General features: G+C 39.9%; 1 protein-coding gene across 4 annotated transcripts in view; it reads right to left on the bottom strand.

The window, feature by feature from the left end:
• Positions 1-24973, bottom strand: part of LOC122809252 (myosin-10-like) — a 3714157-nt gene that overhangs the window by 1164666 nt on the left and 2524518 nt on the right. For all 4 annotated transcript variants that reach the window (XM_044080584.1, XM_044080595.1, XM_044080606.1 and 1 more), the window contains one exon: positions 4981-5187. In XM_044080584.1, coding sequence (XP_043936519.1) covers positions 4981-5187 — 207 coding nt within the window. The remainder of the gene's footprint in view (positions 1-4980; positions 5188-24973) is intronic.

Genomic DNA, 24973 nt, shown 5'->3' with positions numbered 1-24973 from the left:
TCCCTCTGGAATCTCGTAAAGTGTGTCAGGTAGTTCAAAGACCTCAGAGTAAAGGCCGCTGAACTAAGGGTGCGCTTACCGTACCGATCCATGCTCCTAGACTCCTTATTAGGAGGATGGACGGACGTAGAAGCCTCTGCTACATCTTGCTAGGTAGCAGATGCCACCACCATAGCATCCACAGCCACACCTTTCGTAAGGAACTCTCTATCTGGGGGCGCCGAAAGAAATTTGTTTGGACGAGCGGGCACCGGTTCCACAGAGTCTGGGTGTTCCCACGCCCTTCGACAGATCAAATCCAAGTGCTCGTCGAAGGGCGGAGACACCCAGGAGGCGGAGGGCTGAGCCCCGAAGGCCTTCAGGAACACCGACTCATCAGCAGAGGGAGGTTTGGACTGCCAGCCTTGTTGTTTTAGGGCTTCCAGGATGTCTGCAAAGGAGACATCATCCGAGGACGACTTGGGGGACCCCTCTGCATCATCGAGATCGGTGTCAGATGTCAAAGACTCGTCAGGGGAGTCAACGTGCTTCCTCTTGCACGTTTTCTTCCTGGGAGGTTCTTCCGAAGAGGCTTCAGAAGGACCTCAGGAGGGGGAGAAACCCCAGCGGGGGTAACCTGAGGCCCAGGGGCTCCGCTGTCTGCGGACAGGGGGACTGCCAACGACCCAGTCTCCAAATGTAGGGAAGGAGCTGGGGAAACTGTGGAGGTAGCCAATGAAGATTTGGCTAGAGCACTCCTCATAGCCCTGAAGGCGGGACCACCAGAATCCTGGGAAGGTCCCCCCTCCGTGGCCACGACAGTGGACGGTACTCCCACCGCCGATGCACCAAGAGGGAGACTTGGGACCGAAAGCATCAATCCCGAAGCCTCCCCCCCAGGGCCGAAGGAAGACGTCCGTGCACTGAACTCCGACCCAAAAGCCGGAGTCGGAGCAAGGGTCGGGCCTGACCCTAACACCTTCACTGGTTCCACCAACACCTGCTCCAACGGTGCCGAAGCTGTTGGAGGAGGAAGTACAGTAAGGGAGTGGACCATCGGCTCCGAAGCCAAATGGGCTGGAGACGAAACCATCTTTTGGAACACCGGAGACTGGAAGAGTCGAAGGAGCACCCTGTCGATGTCCGAATCAGACATCCTGGATGATCTCGAGGATACCGATCGGGCCCGAACCGATTTCTCCATCGGCTCCGAAGGGCTCGGGGACCGGCTCCGAAAGGACTCAACAATTATCGGCTTCGAGGAAACCTTCAAGGAAATTTCCCTCGGTGCCGATAAGGACTTCGGCTCCGAGGGGGAAGTGTCTGAGCCGATGACCCTTATCGGCTCCAATATCAGTGGAGCCGATGAGGGTGACCCGCCTCTCGATGCCCCAGACCTCAGCTCCGAAACCAGAGGGGTCGAGGCTGGAGGCATCGAGGCAGACCGTTCCGACCTCGGCTCCGAAGTCCGTGGAGCCGATGGAGAAGTCTGCTTAGTCTTCTTAGCCGTCGGATCCGACTGACTGGTCGGAGCCGGCACTTTCCTCTTTTAAGAAGGAGACGGAGAGGAAGACAAAGCCTCCTCAAAAGAAGGCTTGATTAATCCTTTGAGGATTAATTTGTTTTTCCTCTCCTGGAGGACTCTGGAGGAAAACGCATGGCATACACTGCACGATTCCTGCAGATGTTTGGCGCCAAGACAATAGACGCACGAGGAGTGGTCGTCCGTTATGGACATTTTGAACCCACACCTCGTGCACTTTTTAAACCCGGAGGGTTTATGTTCTTTAGACATAATGTACAAAAAATAGACAACAACAGTAAATTAAGAGTTTGTATACACAGGAACAAAATATGCCACTAACTCCGAAAAATATTTAAACTAAAGAACATTTTTTTTTTTTTTTTACACAAGAAATGTAAGAAAGAGAAAGGGGAAACAAGGAGGGTCAAGACCCTCTAACTCAAACGGGTACTTGACCCACACACAACCACTAAAGTAGTTAGTACAGGGGAAGGCCCCTCTAACTTAAACGGAACCTTCTCTGACAGGAAAATATATGAAAAACTCAATGAAACTACAAGAAACACACTCGTACACAAAAAATAGCCGTTAAAACAGCTTTTGGGTTTAAATGAAGGAAATACTGACAGGAAAAAAGACTATATATATAGTACTTAGCCCAGCCAATGTTGAGACCACGTCCAAGCTCTGTAAGCGGCAAACGAGATCTGGGGGATTAGTGGTGGTGCATCCTGGGATAAAGATAGCTCAGCCAATTAGAGGCCTCGCTCTATAGCATAAGCGTGCCGAGTCGGAGCCGATCCCCATCAGTCAGAATGTAGGCGAGATAGGATCACATAACATCACTGGTTAAAACAGACACGTTATATGATGATGATCTAATACTTTGAGAAATTTTAACAACTTTATAGAGAAATTGAAGGTAAATTAGTATAATACAAACAAGAACTACAATACAAAGTGACAGAAAAAACAGGGTTAAGGCATATATAGAAAAAGAGTCAGGGGGAGAGAAACTGAATGAAGTGGAGATGGGAGAGTAAGGAGGTGTAAGATATTAACAACTACTTGTTCATATTTAGGGATACAGTTTATCCTGGGGTTCAGCAAGAATAGAAACAGATTTTGGCTAGGAAGCCTTTCAGAATGGTTTTAAAGGACTGGAGGCTGGGTACTGACCTGATGGATAAAGGTAAGGATTTCCAGGCCTTAGCAACCTGGTATGAGTACAACCATGCCCATCAGAATTTATAGGTTTGTGGACAGAGAGGTGTTTTTTTTGTCATTGGACTGTAATGACCGAATGGGAACATAGTTGTGTAGAATGGTATAGCAGACGGATGCTGGTTAATTTTATAGGTGGTAAGAAGCTGTGTATATGTTAGTTAATGTGTAGTTCTAACCAGTTTAGGCTTTTTAGTGTAATACAGTGATGGGTTATGAAAGAGGTATTCCTTCTGAATCACAAAGGTACAAAGACAACAGTAGATCACTACCAAGCATAAGATTAGTTTCAAGCAAAAGTACTAACACTTTACTTACACAGGCTCACACAACCCCTTAACCAGACTTGAGGTTTGCAGTAACAAAAAGTGCTTCTTCATTGTTTTTATGCACAAAACAAGCACAACAGTCTTAGCACTTAATAGATGGACACCCTACTGCCTATGCTGAATTCATAAAAGCCTAAAATGCAGCAGAATGGTAACTGCTCTTAGAACACTACTCCAAATGCAGTACCCCATTCTAATGCAGGAAAGCAAGCACTCACTTCACTCATAAGTTCACAGTAAAATGCAAAACCACTGCTGCGACATGCAAACCAAAAAATAAAGTGCTTTCAGTAACAAGTGGTACTCTACGTATTTATTACGATTTACATAATTTAATCTGAAATGTTAAAAAAAACAGAGCAGCAAAATACAAGTTTTAACTGCAAACCAGTGCAGAAGATGATGTTTAAAATTCCATGCAAAGATTTCTGAAAAAAAAAACAGCACTTTAGAAGAAGTAAAAGGTGCAATCCCTTTACCTACACTAAGTACTGTCATAACAACTATGCTATGCTGTACTAAAGGTGTTATAAATTAGACTGCCACTCTGTTGCCATTCCTTGCTACAGGTGTTTTTCATTTGCTTACACAAACAGCTCTTCTATGAATGGACATGACTTTCCTCCTTTAGCTTTCTTCATGCACAAATTATATAGTTTAAGGCAACATTTCCAAAATGGTGAGGTGAGCCTCTCTGTATGTGTTCAGTCTAATACAAGCCAGGCTCAAGTAGCTCAATAAAAATTATCTATAGCTTTTAACCCTTGTTTTTACAATGGCATCAGGCAAACCTGTCTATTGACTTCATACCCCCTATCCCACTCACCACATCCTATAGACCCTGCCTGATGACTCTACAACCTACATCCCAAATGGCACATTTGTTCGACATAGGTGGAAGCCAGGCATCTCTGGATTAAGCAAGAGGCATGTGGTCCATTCATTCTTGATCAGGCAGCACTATTGGCCCAACCATTCCCCTAGCAATCAGAGTCAGGTGGCAGCGAGTGGGTCAGGTTGGTGGTCTTCTACAGTGACCAACTCTTCCCTCTACAGATATGCTAGAGCTCCCTGGTCAGGACAGGAGCCATATGTGCTACCACACATATCTCTTGCTCCCTGGCTCAATAAAAGGTCCATGGCCAACACAGCACAAGTCAATGCAGCCACTCCAGATGCACGACACACCCAGCCACCACTACCTGGTCTCTCAGATGACTATGTCACTAAGTAAACACCGGTCATTTGGACTACAGTCAGGGTTTCATCCCTATACACCACCGGACCAGAGAAACTGGTCAGTGATTTTTGTGGATCTGACAGAATTCAGCTGTGAAAGAACAGAATGTGTGATTGTGCTGGTAGTGTCAGCACTGCTTCCATATAATTAACATAATTATGAGATTATCAACTACTCTTAAAAATGTTCATTTTTGATATTTGGCACAAAGTATATATATATATATATATATATATATATATATATATATATATATTTTTTTTTTTTTTTAAGATGGGAAGATCAAATATTTTTGTTACCTAAATCAGTATCTTCCCACTAGTTTAAAGAAAGCTCAGTGTGATGATGTGCAAGAAACCATGACCTAAGTGATTTAACACCAAATGAAATGAAATGAAATAAGGGCCAAACTCAACATTCACTGCAGTCAGTGCAGAACACCTAAAATACAAATGGCAGAATGCAATACAAAGGATTGCTACTATGGCACACAGAAAATCTTCACAAGTAAACTTAATACCTGGGATGACCCCTTGAAGGAGCAATGAAGACAGATGATGCCTGCTAACTTAACTGCAATATAGAGCATTTTCTACACCACTGTTGTTATGGTAATTGAGTTATGCAGAAAAACAGATTATAATTCTACTCCTTTATGTTCAACTTGTTAACATGTAACTCACCTGAACATGCTGCTGCATTTTCTTCTTTTCATTCTGGAGTTGCTGGTTCCTCTCTTCCTCCTCCTCAACTCTGGACTCTAAATCATGAAGAATTTCTTCCAGCTCTTGCTTCTTTGAAGCTAACCGGGCACGCATCTCTTCTGCTTCAGCAAACAGCTCGGTTTCAGCCTGCAACTGTTCTGCCAGAATTGATTTCTCTTCTACCAGCTATATATTAAAAAAAACACATGAAAACAATGAATATTTACTGCAGAAACAATTAAGGAATAATACTATTAGTGAAGCAAGAACACAGCATCTGTAAGGAACTACAAAGATGCAAACAAACCATAGGAAATCAAAAATTACCCAATGGACATGAACTGTTAAAAAAGCTGCCTACAGACCAGGAAACCCTATCTATACTCCATGCTACATCCTCCGATGCTACCATTACTAAGAGTTCATTCAGCAAATAATCTTTTTTTCAGTAACCACCACACAGCTACCATCTTTTCTTAGAATGCAGTATATTTCTATGAATTTGCACTACTTTCTACTGCTAATAAATGATACTTGTTAATTGAGTAGACCCATTAGACACACTCCCTTTTCAGGGGCCACCCAGGAGGAACTCTCTACTACTAATAAATGATACTTGTTAAATGGGTAGGTCTACTAGACACACAGTCCCTTTTCAGGGGGCACCCAGGAGGAGTGTCTGGTCAGCAATGGCATTCATACTCAACTTTGGTAAATTCAGAAATGAATTTAATACATTTGGTGTTCACTCTAAATATGCTGCAAACAAGAACAAGCGTATTTTACTATATCAAGTCTCAGTTAAACAATTTTGAAACCCTTGTTGAAAATGAATTAAGAAAAGGTGTTCTAGGGAACAAAGTTTTCCCCAATATGACTTTAAATGAAAGGAAAGTTAATGAAGATTTAAAAAGGAATAAAATGGTCAGGGTTATGAAGCCTGACAAGGGTGGGGGAACAGTGTTAATGAATAAGATAGACAACGAGGTTAAAATGATGGAATTACTTGCAGACACTGAGAGATACACTGGAGTTTCTCTTAATGAGGTTAATGTTGCTTACAGAAATACATATATTACTTTAAAAGATTTGCTTTTAGAGGGTTTTATTGATCAACAAACTTTTGCTACTTTGCACAATGACAATCCGAGGGAACCAGCAATTTTCGGGATCCCAAAGGTACATAAGAGTATATCAAGTCCCACTTTGAGGCCGAAAGTTTCAGCCGAAGGATCAGTTACGGCCCCATTAGCCAAGTTTTTAGATGTGAAATTGAAGAAAATTCCCTTGGGGACTAGAATGTATTAAAGATTCATGGGACCTTTTGATATGTGTAAAACAGCAACAATAACGTGAACAATTACATTTTGTGAAAATAGATATTATTGATTTATTTAGTTGTATCCCCCATTTAGAAGGTTTAAACTGGTATGAGGAAGCTTGTGTGTGTTTGGCCAACTTCCTCAGGAAGATGTGCACCACAACTTGACCCTTACTGAACTAGTTTTGAAAAATAATTTTATATTTTTTTGAAGGGGAATTTTTTCATCAAACAAGTGGGGTAGCCATGGGGGCACTGTGCCCCCCGTTTATGCTAATATGATTCTTATGGTCTGGGAGCATCTGTACATCGTTAATTCTAAGTACGAAAACTGTTGGACCCTATACAAAAGATTTTTGGATGACATCATAATTTTTTGGGTAGAATCGGAAGATAATTTAAACAAATTTTTGGATTATATATCAAGTACCACTTCCTTTTTACGGTTCACCCATCATTATGATTGTCATTTGGTGAACTATTTGGACGTTACTATACAGAAACATGAACAAGGGTTTCTTCTTCTTTCGGCTGCTCCTGTTAGGGGTCGCCACAGCGGATCATGTGTTTCCATTTCTTCCTGTCCTCTGCATCTTGCTCTGTTACACCAACCACCTGCATGTCCTCTCTCAACACATCCATAAACCCTATCTTAGGCCTTCCTCTTTTCCTGTTACCTGGCAGCTTCATCCTTAGCATCTTTTTCCCAATAAACTCTGCATCCCTCCTCAACACATGTCCAAACCAACATAAACTTGCCTCTCTGGCTTTTGTCTCCAAACCTTCCAACCTGGGCTGACTCTCTAATATACTTATTCCTAATCCTGTCCACCCTCGTCACACCCAGTGCAAATCTTAACATCTTTAACTCTGCCACGTCCAGCTCTGACTCCTGCCTTTTTGTCAATGCCACTGTCTCCAAACCATATAACATAGCGGTTCTCACTACCCTCTTGTAGACCTTCCCTTTCACTCTTACTGGTACTTGTCTGTCACAAATCACTCCTGACACTCTTCTCCACCCACTCCATCCTGCCTGTACTCTCTTCTTCACCTCTCTTCCACACTCACCATTACTCTGAACTATTGATCCCAAGTATTTAAACTCATCCACCTTCACCACCTCTACTCCCTACATCCTCACCATTCCTCTATCCTTCCTCTCATTCACACATATATATTCTGTCTTAGTCCTGCTGACCTTCATTCCTTTTCTCTCTAGAGCATATCTCCACCTCTCCAGGGTCTCCTCCACCACCTGTTCCCTACATGAACAAGGGTTTAAATCTAGAATATTTAGGAAACATACTTATTCGAACTGTTTACTTCATTTCACTAGTTCCCACCCTTATCATAAAAATATTGGGATTGTGAAAGGGCAGTTTGTCCATATATGTAGGGTGTGTTCCTCTGACCAGGACTTTGATGAAGAGGGTAAAATTTTAAAAAGATGTTCTTGGAAAGGGGCTATCCTAGATACATTGCTGAGAAGGTGTACAACAAAATTTTAGAGAAAAGAGTTGAGTAGGTTTAAACCCATATTGGGGGTGGACGCCATGGTGGAAAGTTCTGTAGATGGGGGTCCAGATTTGTATGATAAAGAAAAAATTGATGTAGAGTTTGGAAGAGTGTTTGTCACTGAATTTAATGGGGATTCACAAGTTGTTAGAGATATCATGGAGAAAGAATGGTATAAGTTTTCCCATCTTTCGGATTTGGGGCGTAATTCTGATATCCCTTTTAAAATCATTTTATAGTAGGGAGTCCCAATGTTAAGGATTATTTGGAGCGACCACATCAAGCAAGTGGAAACTTTAGAAAAATAGGAATGTTCAAATGTGGTGCCTGCCCTCTGTGTAGGTAGATTATTAATAAGATGCAGTGTTTCTTTTGGCTAGGGACATGTATTTAACTAGTTAGGTTCGTAGTACCTGTGATTCGAGTGGCCTGGTTTACATGTCCCTATTCAACAAATGTACTGCCTTCTATACAGGTAAAATGGAGAGGAAACTGAGGAGAAGGATCTACAAACACACGAACGACATACGTACTAAAAGTCCACGAATTGTTTTATACAAACATACTCTCACATGTGTTGGGGCAAACTTATCCTTTTTTGTAGTAGAAGAAATAGCAAAGGACCTGAGGGAAGGGCTTTGGGAGACTAGGATAGAGTATAGGGAGGTTTATTGGCAGACTTTATTAGAGGTCAATACACCCCCATGCTTAAATGATATTATCTCCCTAGCGCCTGTTTTAAAACTGACAGCTGCAAGGCTATGAAAAACCTTTTCTTGTATTTATTTTTATAACGTTTTGTAAGTGTTATATACATACATATCTATATATATCTATATCTATATCTATATATATATATATATATATATATATATATATATTTATATATATCTATGTATATATATATATATATATATATATTTATATATATCTATGTATATATATATATATATATATATATATATATATATATATATATATATATATATATATATATATATATATATATATATATATATATATATATATATATATATATATATATATATATATATATATATATATATATATATATATATATATATATATATATATATATATATATATATATATATATATATATATTTTTTTAATCTTTTGGTCACCAGAAGTTAACAATTTAAATGTTCAGCCTTCTTACTCTCTGTTACTTATCTTTTAATTTTTAAGATTTTTTTAGCAGTTTTAAATTCACACTGATTCATATAGGTTTACAATGTCACTATGTCTACTATGTTTTTCAGTATTTCATGTGTGTAGATTATGGAGAACACAAGATAGGTTTCTACACACAATATGATTTAATAATGGTGTTGTTCTTTTAATTTGAAAAAGGGAGTTGTTTTTCACTCTACTGAATTGTTTGTGATTAGTGGTTTGTAATTGGGATGGGTATTTATTACAGCATTTACGTGACTTTACTGTTTTGCATCTGCTGAAGTCTATTTGACGAAGTGTGGTTCGTTATTTTACTTATAACCTCAATAAACTGTTTTTCCGTTGCTGAATTGGGCATCCTTTATTGCTGAGTTTCCTTTTTGGTTTAAGTTATTGTTTTCAGCACTTGCTTCTATCTTTGTTTTGGTCTACATTTTTTACATATTTTAAGAGTCTTTTTACAACTCAACTTTATTAAGAAAAATAATGGCAATTTCAGATTTGAAGACTGACACATTTTTTGGACAATAATGTTGCATGGACACAAAGTTAAAAAAATTCTCAACCTGTAACAACAACAACAACAAAAATACACTGACTCTGCGGCATAGACAGATGGAGCCCTCACTGTGAGTCGGTTTGATTAGTAAGAACTTACCCTTAGACACTGGCCATATATAGTAATAAGTGGCATTTTGCTGCTTCAGCTATACTGAGGGATGGAATAGGTTATCAGCATTGCTACGATCCACAGTGAACATCCTGTGCTTTAGCTCGGATGTAAAAGTAAGTAGGAATGCACCAGCGGTTCGTCTAAGGCCAAAAATAAGCACTGATGGCATTACATGTTAGACATTGTGCAGGCCAAAGGGGTATGGCATTAAAAATATAACTCGGTGCAAACCAGAAATGATGGCTTACCTCAGCCCGACTCTCAGTCTAGCTGGCCTGACACTAGAAAATGAAACGGTAAATAGGGTGAGGAGGGGTTTGATGGTATATGTGCAGAGGGCTGAAAACAAAATGTCAAGAAAGAGTTAAAATAACACTATAAAAAACTTAGAAATACTAAACCATCTAGCTTAACCCTGAATAATGGTAAATTATGTATTCATAGAAAAGTCTGAGGCAATATTTATTTTGCAAATCTGTAGTCAAAACATTGAATATTGCCAAAAGTAACAGTATCCACTTAATAAATTGCACTGGATGGAAAATGATTATTTTCCAACAACTATGACTTGCTGTTTAAAACACAATACATTACTGTACTTCAGGAGCACGCAGAGGTGGAATCTGCTACTAAAGTGCTTTAGGATGGGAGTTTTGTTACTTAAGATATGGGTACCCTCCTCAATGACAGTGAAGTGGCAGTGGGATATCACAAATGACATTTTTAATTTACTTCAAGGTATATAAAACACAAGGAAGACTATTTTCCATAAATTAAACTTATAGAATGCTTACAGAATGGACAACAATGTATAGCCTCATAAAATATGACACTGGGCGGGGGTGATAAACTGGGTATTCTCAGAGCCATTACATTTAGACTTGTGAGTAAATGAAATATATACACAGTGTCTGAGAAATGGTATAATTTTCTTGAATGTTGCTATTATTCTGACTCACACCTGTAGATTCTGACTCACAACTGTAGTTTATGTGAGAAAACATTTTTTATTATTTCTGATACTGAGCAATAGTTGATTTATGGACCTGCCCCAGTGTCCTAAGGACTTAGTAGTAAGGAACTGGGCATCCCTAGTGTCACAGTAATGGAAGTAGGGAAGCAAGGGAAAGGACAGTGGGTGTGAGAGGAAATTTAGCTGTTTTATACATATATTTTTAGCTACATTTTGTTTTCCACATAAAAACATGCATAGCTATATGCACTGGCATTCAAGAATGGTTCTGGAATGCACTGTAGTTTGTATATTGCAAATAGCATACTTCTGTCTATGGTCATTCACTGCAAGGCACCTCAAATGGAATACCAGCAAGCTGGAAAATAGTGAATATTTTTCTCTATAGTAAGTCACTGAAAGTACCATTAATGGAATTCTAATAGGCTGGAAATACACAGAATACTTTTATGGTCAGTCACTGCAAGGTACCCTTAATGGAATTCCACTAAGCTGGAAAAACAATAAATACTTCTAACCATGGAAAGCCACTGCAAGGTACCTTTAAAGAAACTTGGGATTTATTGCTTGAATCTCAGTGTTAGCAATACCTAGACATTTTCCAAAACATGGACTCTCAATGTAACAACACTAAGAGTAGGAAACAAAAGAAATTAGAAAGAGACAGGAGGGAATATGATTCATGAAAAGGATACCACATGGATGTTCCCCATGATGACAATCATAGATTCTCTGCTAAATGACCCCCCATTTTTTTTAACTCAAGTCCTGCAGTACAGCATGTCAAATCTAATAACATTCCACTTTAATGACCCTTTGGAGTTTTCACCAATATGCTGATTGGAGCAATTGGTTAATCAAATTATCTCCAGCAGTGGAAACCATCAGCATAAACATCCCATTCTGATCAATGGGGTCACCACCATGAGCGCTCAATGACGGGATGGAGCTAGGGTCGGGAATGAGGCAACACAAAACAACTGAACATATTGCAGGCACTACCGCACTTTTTCATAGAAAAATAAAATAAAATATTTTATTAGAGCCATCTGGTAATTAGAGAGGGGTGGGAGGTTGGCATAATGGTTAAGGTGTTTACCTTACAAGCACAAGGTGCAGGGTTTGATTCTCACATGGGGTAATTGGCTAGGTTTAAAATGGCCTACAAGGGCAGTTAGCCTAGTACTAATCTATTAATGAACAGCAGCATATATTTTTAAATGTGGGTTCACATGCAAGCATACTGCTCATATGAAGACTTTGTAGACATTCACACTGCAGTGTGTCTTTTTACAAAAAAGTTGAATTTGGAATTAATTTTTAATAATAACAACGAATCTGGTTAGATTCCTTAAGCATTGCTTAGAAAACAATGTGTTCAGCTCTCCTTTTCACCCTGCCATTATTTTTTTTTTAACAGAGTGTGAATCTGGTATATTAAAGACCTTCAAAGATAAACCTTTTCACCACTACTACAATTTGACTTGAAGAAGAAATTAACCGGTTTGGTACATAATAGGTCCACTTGTTTGATGAAGTCTGACAGAGGCAGAGGACTATTAATTATGGACACCACTAATAACACAGGGAAAATGTTTGCAAATTTAAACAGTATTATGTATTTAAGTTCATGTGTTGAAGAATGATTTTAATATTAACTAGAGAAGAACTGATATGTTTTTCAATGGCCTACTAAAGCTATACGATGTAACATCTTCTTTATATATTTTTTATGATTGAAAATACTATTAATTCTACAATCTTTCGTATAACCAAGATTCATAACTGTACTGAGGACTCACCATTCTGCCCTAGAGTGGCAGTGGGTACACCCCACGCTATGTATCTGAACACTAAACTAAAGGCATTGTGAGACATATATTTATTTATTTTATTTTATTTATTTTACATTTGTTAACTGGGGGTGTCTGACTGAGCCGAAAAGGCCCTTTTTCAGCAGAGGCCTGGGGAGAAAAGCTCCGCATAGAAAAAGTACAGGTACATTTAGATATTTAGACATGTATACACACAAATTACAACAGTTTTTACAGTGGTATGCTGCACATCAACAGTTACAGTGGAGAGAACAAACAAGAAAATATTAATTTAAAAATAAAGGTAATTAATAGATTTGTTGTGTACACCTGAAATTTGGAACACAGGTAGAATACATAAGTAGTGCACATGTACAGTACATACATTGTACACTAGCCAGTGTTTGTGAGTAAGAGTGAAAACTATTATCAAGTACTCTAGGTTTAGTATGTGTACCTTTAACTAGCCTACTGCAGTGGCGGTGCTGCGGTAGCGTTGTCGCCTCACAGTTAGACGTTGCCCATTCGATTCTCAGTTAGAGCGTCTTCTGTGTGGCGACATGCGTGAACGGGCGTTCCTTTGTTGAAGGTTGTGCGTTAGGCCCCTGCAAGCCAGCACGTAAAACTCTACTGCCAATCATTAGCGGACCGGAGTTCTGCTGTGGCGACCCCTAACCGGGAAAAGCCGAAAGACACAACAACAACAACCTTTAACTAGCCGGGGGGAAGTCATGGCACTGCCAGCTTTGCTTGAGATGTTGCCTAATGAGGTTTTTAAAGGAGGCTTTGGACGATGTGTTTTGTATGCTAGTGGGAGAGAGTTCCATTTTATAGCCACTGAACTACTATATAATGTGTCTCCAAAACTATTGTAGCTGTTGGTTACTTCTAGTAGCAGTTTGCTTGATGATCTAAGAGGCCTTTTGGGTGAGTGATGCTGTGCTAGGTTTTTGAAGGGAGGACACTTATCGGGGAGGTAATAGATAGAATGACAGAGGCAGATCTAATTGTAGGGTAGGAGGTTGGGCAGTTCAAGCCAGTGGAGCTGTCTCAAAGCAGTACAGCGATGAGTTCTATATGAGCAATTTGCAGCAAAGCGGGCAGTTCTGTTATAGCAGGCTTCCATTTTGCTTAGTTCAGTTTTGTTGAGATTAGTCAGAATGGGAGATGCATAGAGTAGGGTGGATAGAAGTTGGGAGCGAGTAATGGCTGATCTTGTGTTGTTGTTAAGAAATGGTTTGATACGGTAGAGTGATCCCAGTTTGGCATGTACTTTTTTAACAGTTAAGTTGAGATGACTATCTAATTTTAGGTGGGAGTCTATGGTTATTCCCAATAGCTTAGCCTGTGCAACTGGAGCGACTGGAGTAGCATTTGTGGAGTAGATAGTGAATTGACTGTTATCAGCGTTTTTGTTAGAACTGGTTATAATCATAAGCTGAGTTTTCTTTGGATTGAGGATAAGTTAAGCTTTGGTAAGGTAGTTTTCAACGTCAGAGAATGCTAGTTGAGTTGTTTGCAGGAGGGTGGGAATGTTTTGTGCAACACAGATTAAGGTAGTATCATCTGCATACTGAATGATAGATGCATGCTGTGTGGAGGTATGGAGGTCATTTGTGAAGATTGTAAATAGTAGTGGCCCTAAGATTGAACCCTGTGGGACTCCTATAGTTATGGGCAGCTGAGGAGAGAGAGAATTTTCCCATTTCACAGCTTGGTACCTGTCAGTTAAGGAGCTTTGGAACCAGGTTAAGAGTGGAATTTGATAGGTGATATTGGTTTAGTTTGTTTAGCAGGATGTAGCTTTGGAACCAGGTTAAGAGTGGAATTTGATAGGTGATATTGGTTTAGTTTGTTTAGCAGGATGTAGAGCGAGACTGTGTCAAATGCTTTGGACATATCCAAAAAAAGAGTTGACACCTGCAGGCCTTTGTTTTTGAGATGGTTTACTGTGTCTGTGAAGCAGAAGAGGGCTGTAGTGGTACTATGGCCAGGTCTGAAACCATGTTGAGTAAATGACAAGATGTTGCTGTCTAGGAGATATTTTAGCATCTGGGTATGGATGCATTTTTCTAGGATTTTGGCCAGGGGGGGAAGAGTAAAGCAATGGGTCTGTAGTTATTAAGTTCAGTGGAGGTCCTGCCTTTATGTATGGGTGTAACATAGGATATTTTCCAGAGTTTGGGCACATAGTTTTCAACAACTGATCTGTTTATGAGAGTGGAGATTGGGATAGCAATAGCATCTGGTGCGAGTTTCAAGAAATAGCTGGGGAGTAGGTTGGCTGCTGTAGATGAGGCTTTTAGTTTGAAGAGCATGCTTTTGACTGAAATAGTGGAAACTGTTTTGAGGGTAAAGCTTGTATTAGTGTTATTTGTGTTGGGGAGAATAGTGAGTTTGGAATTGTCCTGTGATACTAAGGATAGAATTAAGTTCACAAAGTGGGAGTTGAACTGTGTTTCGATGGGAACTTTAGTGTCAGGGGTGGTTGGCTTGGGGGTATTGGGTGGATTTTAGTAGCTGGTTTATATTTTTCCAAATTTTTGGGGGTTGTGCTGGTATTTAGTTTGTAATGTCGTGTAGTAGGATTTTTTTGTTCAGCCTAATGCATTTTTTTGCATGGTTGCGCAGTTCTTGGTACTTATTTAGACTTTGTGTTACTTTGGTTTTTTGATAGTAAAGCCAGGCAGTGTCTCTGGACTTGAGGATTTGTTTGGTTTCTTTACTGAGCCAGGGGTTTGTAGAGGTTCTAACCTTGATTTTGCGCAATGGAGCGACAGTGTGTAGGAGTTGTAGAAATGTTTTGTTGAAATATGCTACAGCCTGGTCAAGTGGGAGGGTTTTTAGGGGAGTCCAGTCACAGTTACATAGTAAAGTATTGAGGACCTCAGGAGAGAATTTTTTTGTGTTTCTAGTGGATTTGTAGTTAGTGGTTTTGCATATGCTTGTTCTACTACTTTTAAGGTATATTATGTTATGGCCATTTAAGGTGTCTGGGAGACTGCCTGTGTGGGGGTACAATGTGGGGTTGTTAGTCAGCACCCAGTCAAGGATGGCTTCCCTTTTAGATTTTTTTATCACATCTAGTTGGATTTTGGACTAGCTGCTGGTAGCCATGGAGATGTATTAGATTACTCGGTGTTTCTGATATACAGGTGAACTAATCTAGGTTGAAATCCCCCAGAATGAGGGTTTCTTGTGAGTATGTGGAAGAACACCAGGATAAGAAGTCTTCAAGGCTAGCAGGTGTATTACCAGGTGGAATACAGATCACAATTGTGGTGATGACCTTTTTAGGGTGAAGTTGAAGTTGTGAGATAAGTATGTCCCAATTATTGGGGGAGGGGTAGGAGTTTGGTAAGTGAGGTACAGTTAAGTTGGACTTGTACAGTAAGGCAGTTCCACCCCCTTCACAAAGTGACCTGTCTTGTCTAATGATATTGTAGCCGGTAGGGAGAAAGTACAGTTGTGTACACTTACCATAAATGTAGATGTTCGAGTGTATTCACTGTTGCAGTCATTACATTTGGGTTATCTGCTTTGCAGTAGCCCTCAGTCGGCCTGATTAACAAAGTCTTGGGTCCTGCGTCGGTTGCTGTCCCTTCTTCCATGACGTCAGGTTGTCAGTGGTATAAAACATGCAACCGACGCCATTACATCAGTATTTCTTGCCCCAGATGTCAGGTGCCCCCTAATGGGAAGCAATTAAATCTATAATACAAGGATATACCTCCAACAAAAAAGCAAATACACCAAAAAGCTTTTTCAGCATAGTAAGTGAGAGTAGAGGTATAGCCAAAAGAAGAAAGGGGGGCTGGCGGGAGGGTAACCAGGACTGCAACAGTGAATACACTTGAACATCTACATTTATGGTAAGTGTACATGACTGTACTATGTTCTTCGTGTTTCACTGTTGCAGTCATTACATTTGGGTAGATTCCCAAAGCTAAGGTTGGGTGGAGGAATTTAGATAGAATTAGGACCAGCTATAAGGCCCTGCAAGACTGCAGAGGCAAAACCATCTCTGGATTTAAAGAAAAATGGCAAATGATAATGCTTGGTGAAAGTATGTACAGAACTCCAAGTAGCAGCTTCTAGGATGTCCCTTGTAGGGACGCCCCTGAGAAAGGCTGTAGAGGTAGATGCAGCCCTGGTTGAATGGGGTCTGATGCCCTGTGGGATAGGTTTACCATGGTGCTTATAGCAGAAATGAATGCAGTGGCCTATCTATTTTGAAATAGTTTGCTTTGAAATAGCTTTCCCCTCTGTCCCTGCAGCAAATGCCACCAGCAGCTGTTCAGATTTCCTTTGAGATTTAATCCTGTCCAAGTAGAATCTAAGTTGTCTGTGCACATCTAAGGAGTGCAGTATCCGTTCCCCTATGACCTGAGGGTTAGGAAAGAAGGTAGGCAAATGAATGGACTGATTAAGAGCCACACTGGATACCACCTTGGGCATGAAGGAGGGATTTGTTCTGAGGGACACCCTGTCCGCATGAAAGATGATGAAAGGGTCCACTGCCATAAGGGCCTGTAATTCAGATACCCGTCTTGCAGAAGTGATTGCTAAAAGGAAAGCTGTTTTCTAGGAAAGGAATTTTAAATCTACAGTAGCAGCTGGCTCGAAAGGAAGATGAGCGAGTTTCTAGAAGACAAAGATAAGGTCCCAAGCAGGTGTAGGCGCCCTCCTGGGTGGCCTTAAGTTTTTGGCCCCTCTGAGGAACTGCTTGAGCAGTGGGTGAGAGAAGAGGGGAGGCTCTGTGTTATAATGAGCTAAAATGGCTGAAGCTTGGATTTTGATGGAGGAAAAGGACAGGCCCTTATGAAGCATCTCAGTCAAATATTGTAAAATCTGAGGTAAATTGGGCAATGCTGCACTCATCCCTTGAGATTGGTTCCAGGTACAAAATCTTTTCCATTTTGCAGCATAAGATTTTCTAGTACTAGGCCTCCTAGCCTCTAAAATGATATCCATCACTGACTTGCTGAGGGGTGGTAAAGGAGAGATTAGGTAATTAGCCAGGCTGCTAGGTTCAGGGTTTGCAGCTGAGGGTGCAGAATCTGGTTCTCCTGCTGAGACAACAGGGAAGGAGTCTGAGGCAGGTGCCATGGGGCCAAGCGTGACACACTTTGCAGGAGGGGGTATCAGTGTTGTCGTGGCCAGTCTGGTGCAATTAAGATAGTCTTTGGCTTGTCCTGTTTGATCTTTAGTAGTACTTTGAAGAGCAGCAGCAGAGGAGGAAAGGCATAAACTAATAGGTTTTTCCAGCTGAAGGATAGAGCGTCCACTTTCCAAGCTAGTTTGTGGGGAATCCTTGTGCAAAATGTTTCCAAATGATGGTTCTGGGGGAGGCAAACAGGTCTATATCTGGGCTCCCCCATTTGCTTGTCAACATGTTGAAAATCCTTGTTTCCAGTTTCCACTCATGTGGGTGCATAAGGTTTCTGCTTAGTCCATCTGCCAGTGTATTTAGTTTTCCTGGCAGGAATTGAGCTTGTAGATTCACTTGGTAGCTCAAGGCTGTGTTCCACAATGCCATGGCTAGTCTGCAGAGGGGGGGGTAAGAATGGGTACCTTTCTGCTTGTTTATGTACCACATGACCGTGGTATTGTCCGTCTTTACCATTAGTTGTCCTGGAAGAATGTGGTCCTTGAAGGCTGTCAGAGCATTCTGTACATCTAACATTTCCTTCTGATTTATGTGTAGGTACATTTGAGTTGGGTTCCATTTGCCTTGAATGCACTTCCCATCCAGGTGAGCACCCCATGCATAGTCTGATGAGTCTGTTGTCAAGGTTTGGTCGGCAGGGGGTACTGTGAATGGTAGTCCCTTGTTTTGGTGGCAGGCCTCTGCCCATCAAAGGAACTCTAGGCGTAGGCAAGGTATGATAGGAATCATTGCTTCTAGATCCTGTGAATGTTGACACCATAGTCTTTTGAGATACCACTGCAGTTTCCTCATATGCAGTCTTGCATATGGAATTAGAAAAATGCAGGAGCCCATGAACCCCAAGGCTTACAGTATTTGCCTTGCAGATAATTGGGCTTTTGTGGCCACTTGTTTGAAGTAGGTTGTCAAAAGAATCTGTTTCTCTGGCGTGAGGAAAGCCATCTGGGAAGTTGTATTCAAGCTTGCTTCCAGGAATATAATTTGTTGACAGGGTACCAGGTGTGATTTCTTTTCGTTTATTGTGTACCCAAGACAAGTCAATACCCTTTGAACAAAGGCCAGATGATTCAAAAGTATGTCCTGGCTTTCTGCCTGAATTAGACAATTGTCCAGGTATGGGTATATTTGAATATTTCTTTGCCTGCAAAATGCAATGACTGGAGCTAGGCACTTTGTGAATACCCTGGGTGCAGTAGATAAGCCAAAGGGCAGTGCAGAGAACTGGTAGCCTTCTTTGAAGCATAGGTATCTTCTGCAAGACTCCCTGATAGGGATGTGCAGGTATGCTTCCTTTAAGTCTAGTGTTGCCAGCCATGCATCTTTGCCTAACACAGGAAGCAGCTGGTGAAGAGTCAGCACCTTGAATTTTGGAATCACCAGAAAGGCATTTAGAGTAGAAAGGTCCAGGATAGGACGCCATGTATTGCCTTTTCTGGGTACCAGGAAAAGTCTTGAATAGAAACCTTGTCCCTTTTCCTCTTCTGGTACCAACTGAATAGCCCCCGTGCCTAAAAGACAGAGTACTTGATTTTGGGCCTCTGTCCACTGATTTGGGGGTAGATCTGGCCATCCACTTGGTGTTGGTAGGGTGTGGAAATGAAATCTGTATCCTTGGGACACTATAATTAAAACCCATTTGTCCAGGGTAATGAGTTCCCAGTTTTTGGCATGCAGACCAATGTTTTGCCTAAAGGTGCATTCAGGTGGGAAGTGCTTGGAAATTTTAAAAGTAAGTCATTGAGACAGTTTTCCATAGAGGGGAGTCTTACTACTCCCTGATTTGGGTGTGGAAACCTCCCACTGCTTATTCTTGTGTGTTCCCTGGGACTGAAACCTGGGGTTTCTGCTGTGTCTGGGTTTGGCTTGAGAAGACCTAGAAGGGGCTGGAAAGGACCAATTCTTAGAGGGCCAGTGCCTACTAAATCTAGGAGGCTGTACTTGTAAGAAATCTTTAACAGTTTGCATATATTTAGCTTTATCTTCCATCTTTTTAAGAATTTCCTTAGCCTTGTTGCCAAAGAGGCGGTCCTGATTTAAGGGAGCATCCAGCAATTTAGCTTTAACATGATCAGACAAAGATTGCTCCTTAAGCCAAGCATGCCTTCTGAGCACAGATCCAGTAACAGCAGCCCTGCAAGAGGCCTCTAATGAATCAAAACCACATTGCAAAGTATGTTTTCCAACCTGTTCAGCAGAATGCATTAAATCCTGTAATTCTTTATTTTCCACACAGTCAGGAATCAACATCATTTTCTGTTTAAGCAATCCAATAACATGTTGCTGATACTTTAACATAAGAAACTGGCAGTTTAAAGCCCTAATAGTCAAGGTTGCAGAAGTGTAAACCTTTTTACCTCATCTATCTAGCACCCTGGAATCTCTATCAGAAGAGGTAGGATTTTTAGCAGTAGAAGCCTTAATGCCCTTGGCCCCCTGTGAAATAGTCTCTGGATCTGTAATAGGATTTTTAAAAAGGAACTTGTGCGACTCAGGGACCCTGTAATATCTGTCAGGTTTTCTGGGAGCAGGAGGCAAGGAATCAGGGGCCAAACTAGATTCCGAAAAGGCATCATCAACAATGTCCAGTACAGGAGGAATAGCTAAATGCTAAGGCAGGAGTAAGAAATCCCTAAGCCTCTTTTTTGAACCAGAAAAACCCTGGCTTTCCCAGTAGAAATGCACCCTTAGAGAATGTAAGGTTTCACCAAAAAAAAAAAAATCCTCTGGAGGGGAAGCAGAGGGAATAGAGTCCGCTGCATCAGAATCCTCATAAGTAGATAAGGGCAAATCCAGATCATCAGAAGAATCAGAAAAAACAGAATCCTGGTCAGAAGATTCATAAACAACTTCAGTCCTAGGCCTCTTAGAAGGGGGGGGGGGGGGGGGTTGGCTTCCTCTGATTAGAGTTATTAGATCTTCAGCCATTCTTATCATTTGTTTTTTAGGCATAGAGGCCTGAGCATGCGGTCTGGGCATCGTTTATTTTAGGCATGGTTCGAGATTTAGGCCTAAGTGAAGAAGGAAGCGTCGATTTAATATGCAATATGTTTTTTTCATGGAGGTTGGTGTTCAACCTTTTGGATTACCACTGGACATATTTGGTTTTCTTGGGCTTTTCATTATTTGATTTGGCGTTTTCTGACTTTATGGACTAATTCACGCTTCATGCGTATGATGTTATATTTTTGTGGTTCGGGACAGATCATTATTTTTTGTGTTTCATATATTCATTTCGTCTGAGTCGCACTACAACAGTGGTGGATTGGTTCTGCACTGTATGTGTTCGATGTCATAACTTTGTGGTTCGGGACAGATTATCATACTTTGTGCGTTATATATACATCTCGTCAGAGCGGCATTATAACAAATGTGGATTCGCCTATTTAACATTACATCTTGGACTTTGGACATCATGTTATTCACCATTAATATTGACAGAATCGAGTCTTTATTTGCTATATGACTTAGTATTTTGATTTCAGAGTTTTTCCTATTTTGTTTGATAGTCTCATGAAGTTTTGGTCTGGGCCTACTCATATTTGTTACATTGTTAATTTGCAATAACATTATCTGGATCAAGGCTCGGATATCTGGGCCATTTATTACTTTTTTTCACTTTTTTAAGTGGAATTATGCTGAATGACATATATTATATATATATACATTTAGTTTTCTTGTTTTGGTCAGCTTCCCTAGTTAAATGGAGGCCTTTTTTGGGGGGATTTTTGTTGGAATTTTCTCCTTTTGATGTGCAGCTATGCCCTTTGTTACTATATACTTGTTTTTTGAGGCTGTGTCATTATAGTGAAATATAATTATACATGGTGGACACTTCTAATTCACATTTAGATATACAGAAATTTGATGTATATCTATGCACATTTGATATTCAAGAGAGAGGGCTTGTTCTGGATTTTTTCAATAAGTGTATTGATTTCAATATTGGTTATATTATTCAGGATTATTATATCTTGTTGATTTATTGGGCACATACGCGGTATAGTGGTTTCATTTCCACAATGACTGTTCATGGTATGGTTGCCTGGCATTATTAACATCAGCTTATTTCAAATTTTATTAGTCTTTGCTACATATTTGTGGGAGCCCTCCTGAATTGTATATTTAGTAGTGTGATGTGATTTGGGATTCAAAATATATGATTTTTGGTCATTGTTTGTATGAGGCTTAGGCCAGGTTGAGTCCAGAAGTGCTAATTTGAATCACTGGGGACATACGCAGTATTGTGGGATATAATTTTTCTTCACAAGGACTGTATATTGTATGTTTGCCTGGAGCATTTTATATAGTGCCACATGTTTATATATATATTTATATTTTTTGTGTTTTCACTTTGAGACACAGTCCTTCATTATATGTGTTATATATATTGCATATATTTATATGTGTTATATGTATCATATATATTTATTTTTATGGCTTTTTTGGTCATTAAATATTATTAGTATATTTGGTTAGCAATATAGGGTATCTTAGCTGTTCATCTATTGGAGTTTTTTGTTTTTTTGTCTATATGTAGATATTGATTTGAATATAGTTGTTTCTATATTCAAAAATATATTTTTTTGTTTATATAGAAGTTTTGAAACCCAAAATGGCTCTTTCACCCCTTGGTTAAGGGTTTGACATCTGATAAAGATGGTTTAAAAAATAATCAAAACTACGACAATGAGCAAAAACGGACTTCGTTCAAGCAAATCTTCAGTCTTTATTACACCAATCTGATAAAGATGACTTAACCATTTTTGGTTTAAATGTCTTGGGTAGGGATGATATGTCCAATGGGGTTGACTTAGACTTAGATACTTCATGTGAGTCATTTTTTAATAGGGTAGGTAAAAGCATGAGGTCCCTTCGTACTAATGTTTGGCATCTACACCTTTTTAAGGCTTATCAATGTAAGCATATTACTCCTCGTGGTTTCAGGGTTAAGATACAACCACTGGTATTCAATACTGATGAACAACTTCTGCTGGAATGGACAGAGATCCAACATTTAGCATCTTCTAAGTTTCTGGATGCGTTGGCGAATTATTATGAACGTATTGTTCAAGTAGGGAGTCAAGAACTTGAGAATTTGTGTTCCGAGGCTAGCAAATATGAAACCTGTAGTTCTTTTTCTTCTTGTGTTAAACAACTTACTACTGATCTTTATAAATTAGAACAAAGTTTGAAAGAAAAAAAGCTTAAAAAATATTACAGGGACTTAGGTGATTATGAGAGAGGGAAGCCCTTCGAAACTACAAAAAGTGTGAACTTCAAATTACCTAATAAGAGGGTCTCAACCCCTAAGAGAAAGAGACCAAAATCTATATTGAAAAAGAGTTTTGAATCCTCTAGTGGTACATCAGGGGAGGATACTTCCTCTCATAGAGAAGGGGAGGGAAACCACTCGGACATTTCTCCTTTGCCCAAAAAGAAAAATTTGTCTCACCCTTTGAGTCTAGAATCAGACGGGGGGGGGGGGGGGGAGAGAAACACAGGAAGGGAGATAGCCAAAGATGGCTTAGAGACCCTTCTCAAACTTATGACAAAATGTTAACTGGTACTTCTAATGTTCACAATATTTCTACTGTGATTTTAAATAACCAACAAATTAAAGTACTTAATAAAGGAACAAACTTTGTCCCTGTTTTTTTTGTCTCAAAACATTCTATGGCCAAAGATGTGGTGGATTTCTGTCGTTTGTTAAATTTAAAATTGTTTTATGCCGACAAGAAATCCATTTCTACTGATGGGTTTAAATTTAAAAAGTCATCTTTTGTCCCACCTATGACACATTTGGTGGGGGTGTTTCAAATGAATGTGTTGAAGGATTTACATTGTTATTTGAAAGATTATTCTGTATTATATAACAATCTATCTAAAGATGAAGTGAGGTGTGTGGAAGAACTCAAGAATAATAAGAATTTGGTTATCACCCAGACGGACAAAGGTGGTGCGGTAGTAGTCCAGGATAAGGCCAAATATGATAATGAGGCTATGAGGCAATTAATGGATAAAACTTATTATAGTGCCATGCCCTTGGACCCTACCCATCGTTTCCAACATGATATTGAGTCCTTTTTGTCTAAGGCAGTAGAGGAGGGTATTATTACCGAGTCTGTGAGGCAACAATTGATTGTTTCTTCACCAAAACAACAGTATTTTTATCTACTGCCAAAAATACATAAAGATGCCCTAAATCCGCCTGGAAGACCTATCGTCTCGGGACGTGGGTCCCTGACTGAACCTTTATCTGAATATCTGACACATTTTTTGAAACCCCTTTTGCCGTTTATTAGGTCTAGGATTCAAGACACTACTCAGTTTTTGGACATTATTAATGATACACAACTTGAGCCACATTGGTTATTATGTACTCTGGACGTAACCTCTCTCTATACCAATATTCCACATTGGGCTGGTCTGCAGGCCTTGGATTATTGGTTGTCTCGATCCGGTCTTTATTCACCCGGATTCAATACCTTTTTGGTTTGTTTAGCCGAATATGTACTGATTAGTAATGTTTTTTATTTTCAGAAACAGTGCTTTTTGGAGATTAAAGGTACAGCGATGGGTGCGTCTTTCGCACCCATTTACGCTGACTTATTTATGGCTTACATCGAAGAGGTTATGATTTATGATCATAAACATAACATCTATATGTGTGAGATGGACATTTGGCGCCGATATCTGGATGATTGTTGGTTGGTGTGGAAGGCTGATGAGGTTTATCTTAGAGTTTATTGTTTATTGATTATCTTAATGATAATATTTGGGGAATTGAATTCAAGGTAAATTATCATATTTCTAGGATGATTTTCCTTGATGTGGAGGTTATCAGGAATCATGATGATACTTTATCCACAGTTTTATATAGGAAATTTCCTGGGTTCAATTCCCTTTTACATGCTTCCAGCTTCCACCCACAACATATCATCCGGAATATCCCAAAATCCCAATTTCTCAGGGCTAGGAGGATTTGTTCCAATGATTCAGCTTTTAATACCATTAAAGAAGATCTGGTTCGTAGATTTAAAGAGAGAGGTTATCGTCCAGGTACTATTAGTTTTGCCAAAAACTGGGCCACCACACAAAATAGATTGGATTTACTAAGTTATAAAGTTAAAAGTCATGATCATTCTCCTGAACCATTACGTTTTGTTACAACTTATGGACATAATACCAGGGGTTTTATGAATATAATCAATAGACATTGGAATATTTTGATGGCAGAGGACAGATTACATCCTTTCTTGAGAGACAAATGTTTGTTCTCTTATAAAAGAGGACAAACATTAGGTTC

The sequence above is a fragment of the Protopterus annectens genome, chromosome 1.part1 (genome assembly GCF_019279795.1).
Source record: "Protopterus annectens isolate FY-2018-M chromosome 1.part1, PAN1.0, whole genome shotgun sequence".
In the NCBI taxonomy this organism is placed as follows: Eukaryota; Metazoa; Chordata; order Ceratodontiformes; family Protopteridae; genus Protopterus; species Protopterus annectens.
Note: the sequence above shows the minus strand (reverse complement) of the source record. Positions and strands in the feature narration are given on the sequence as shown.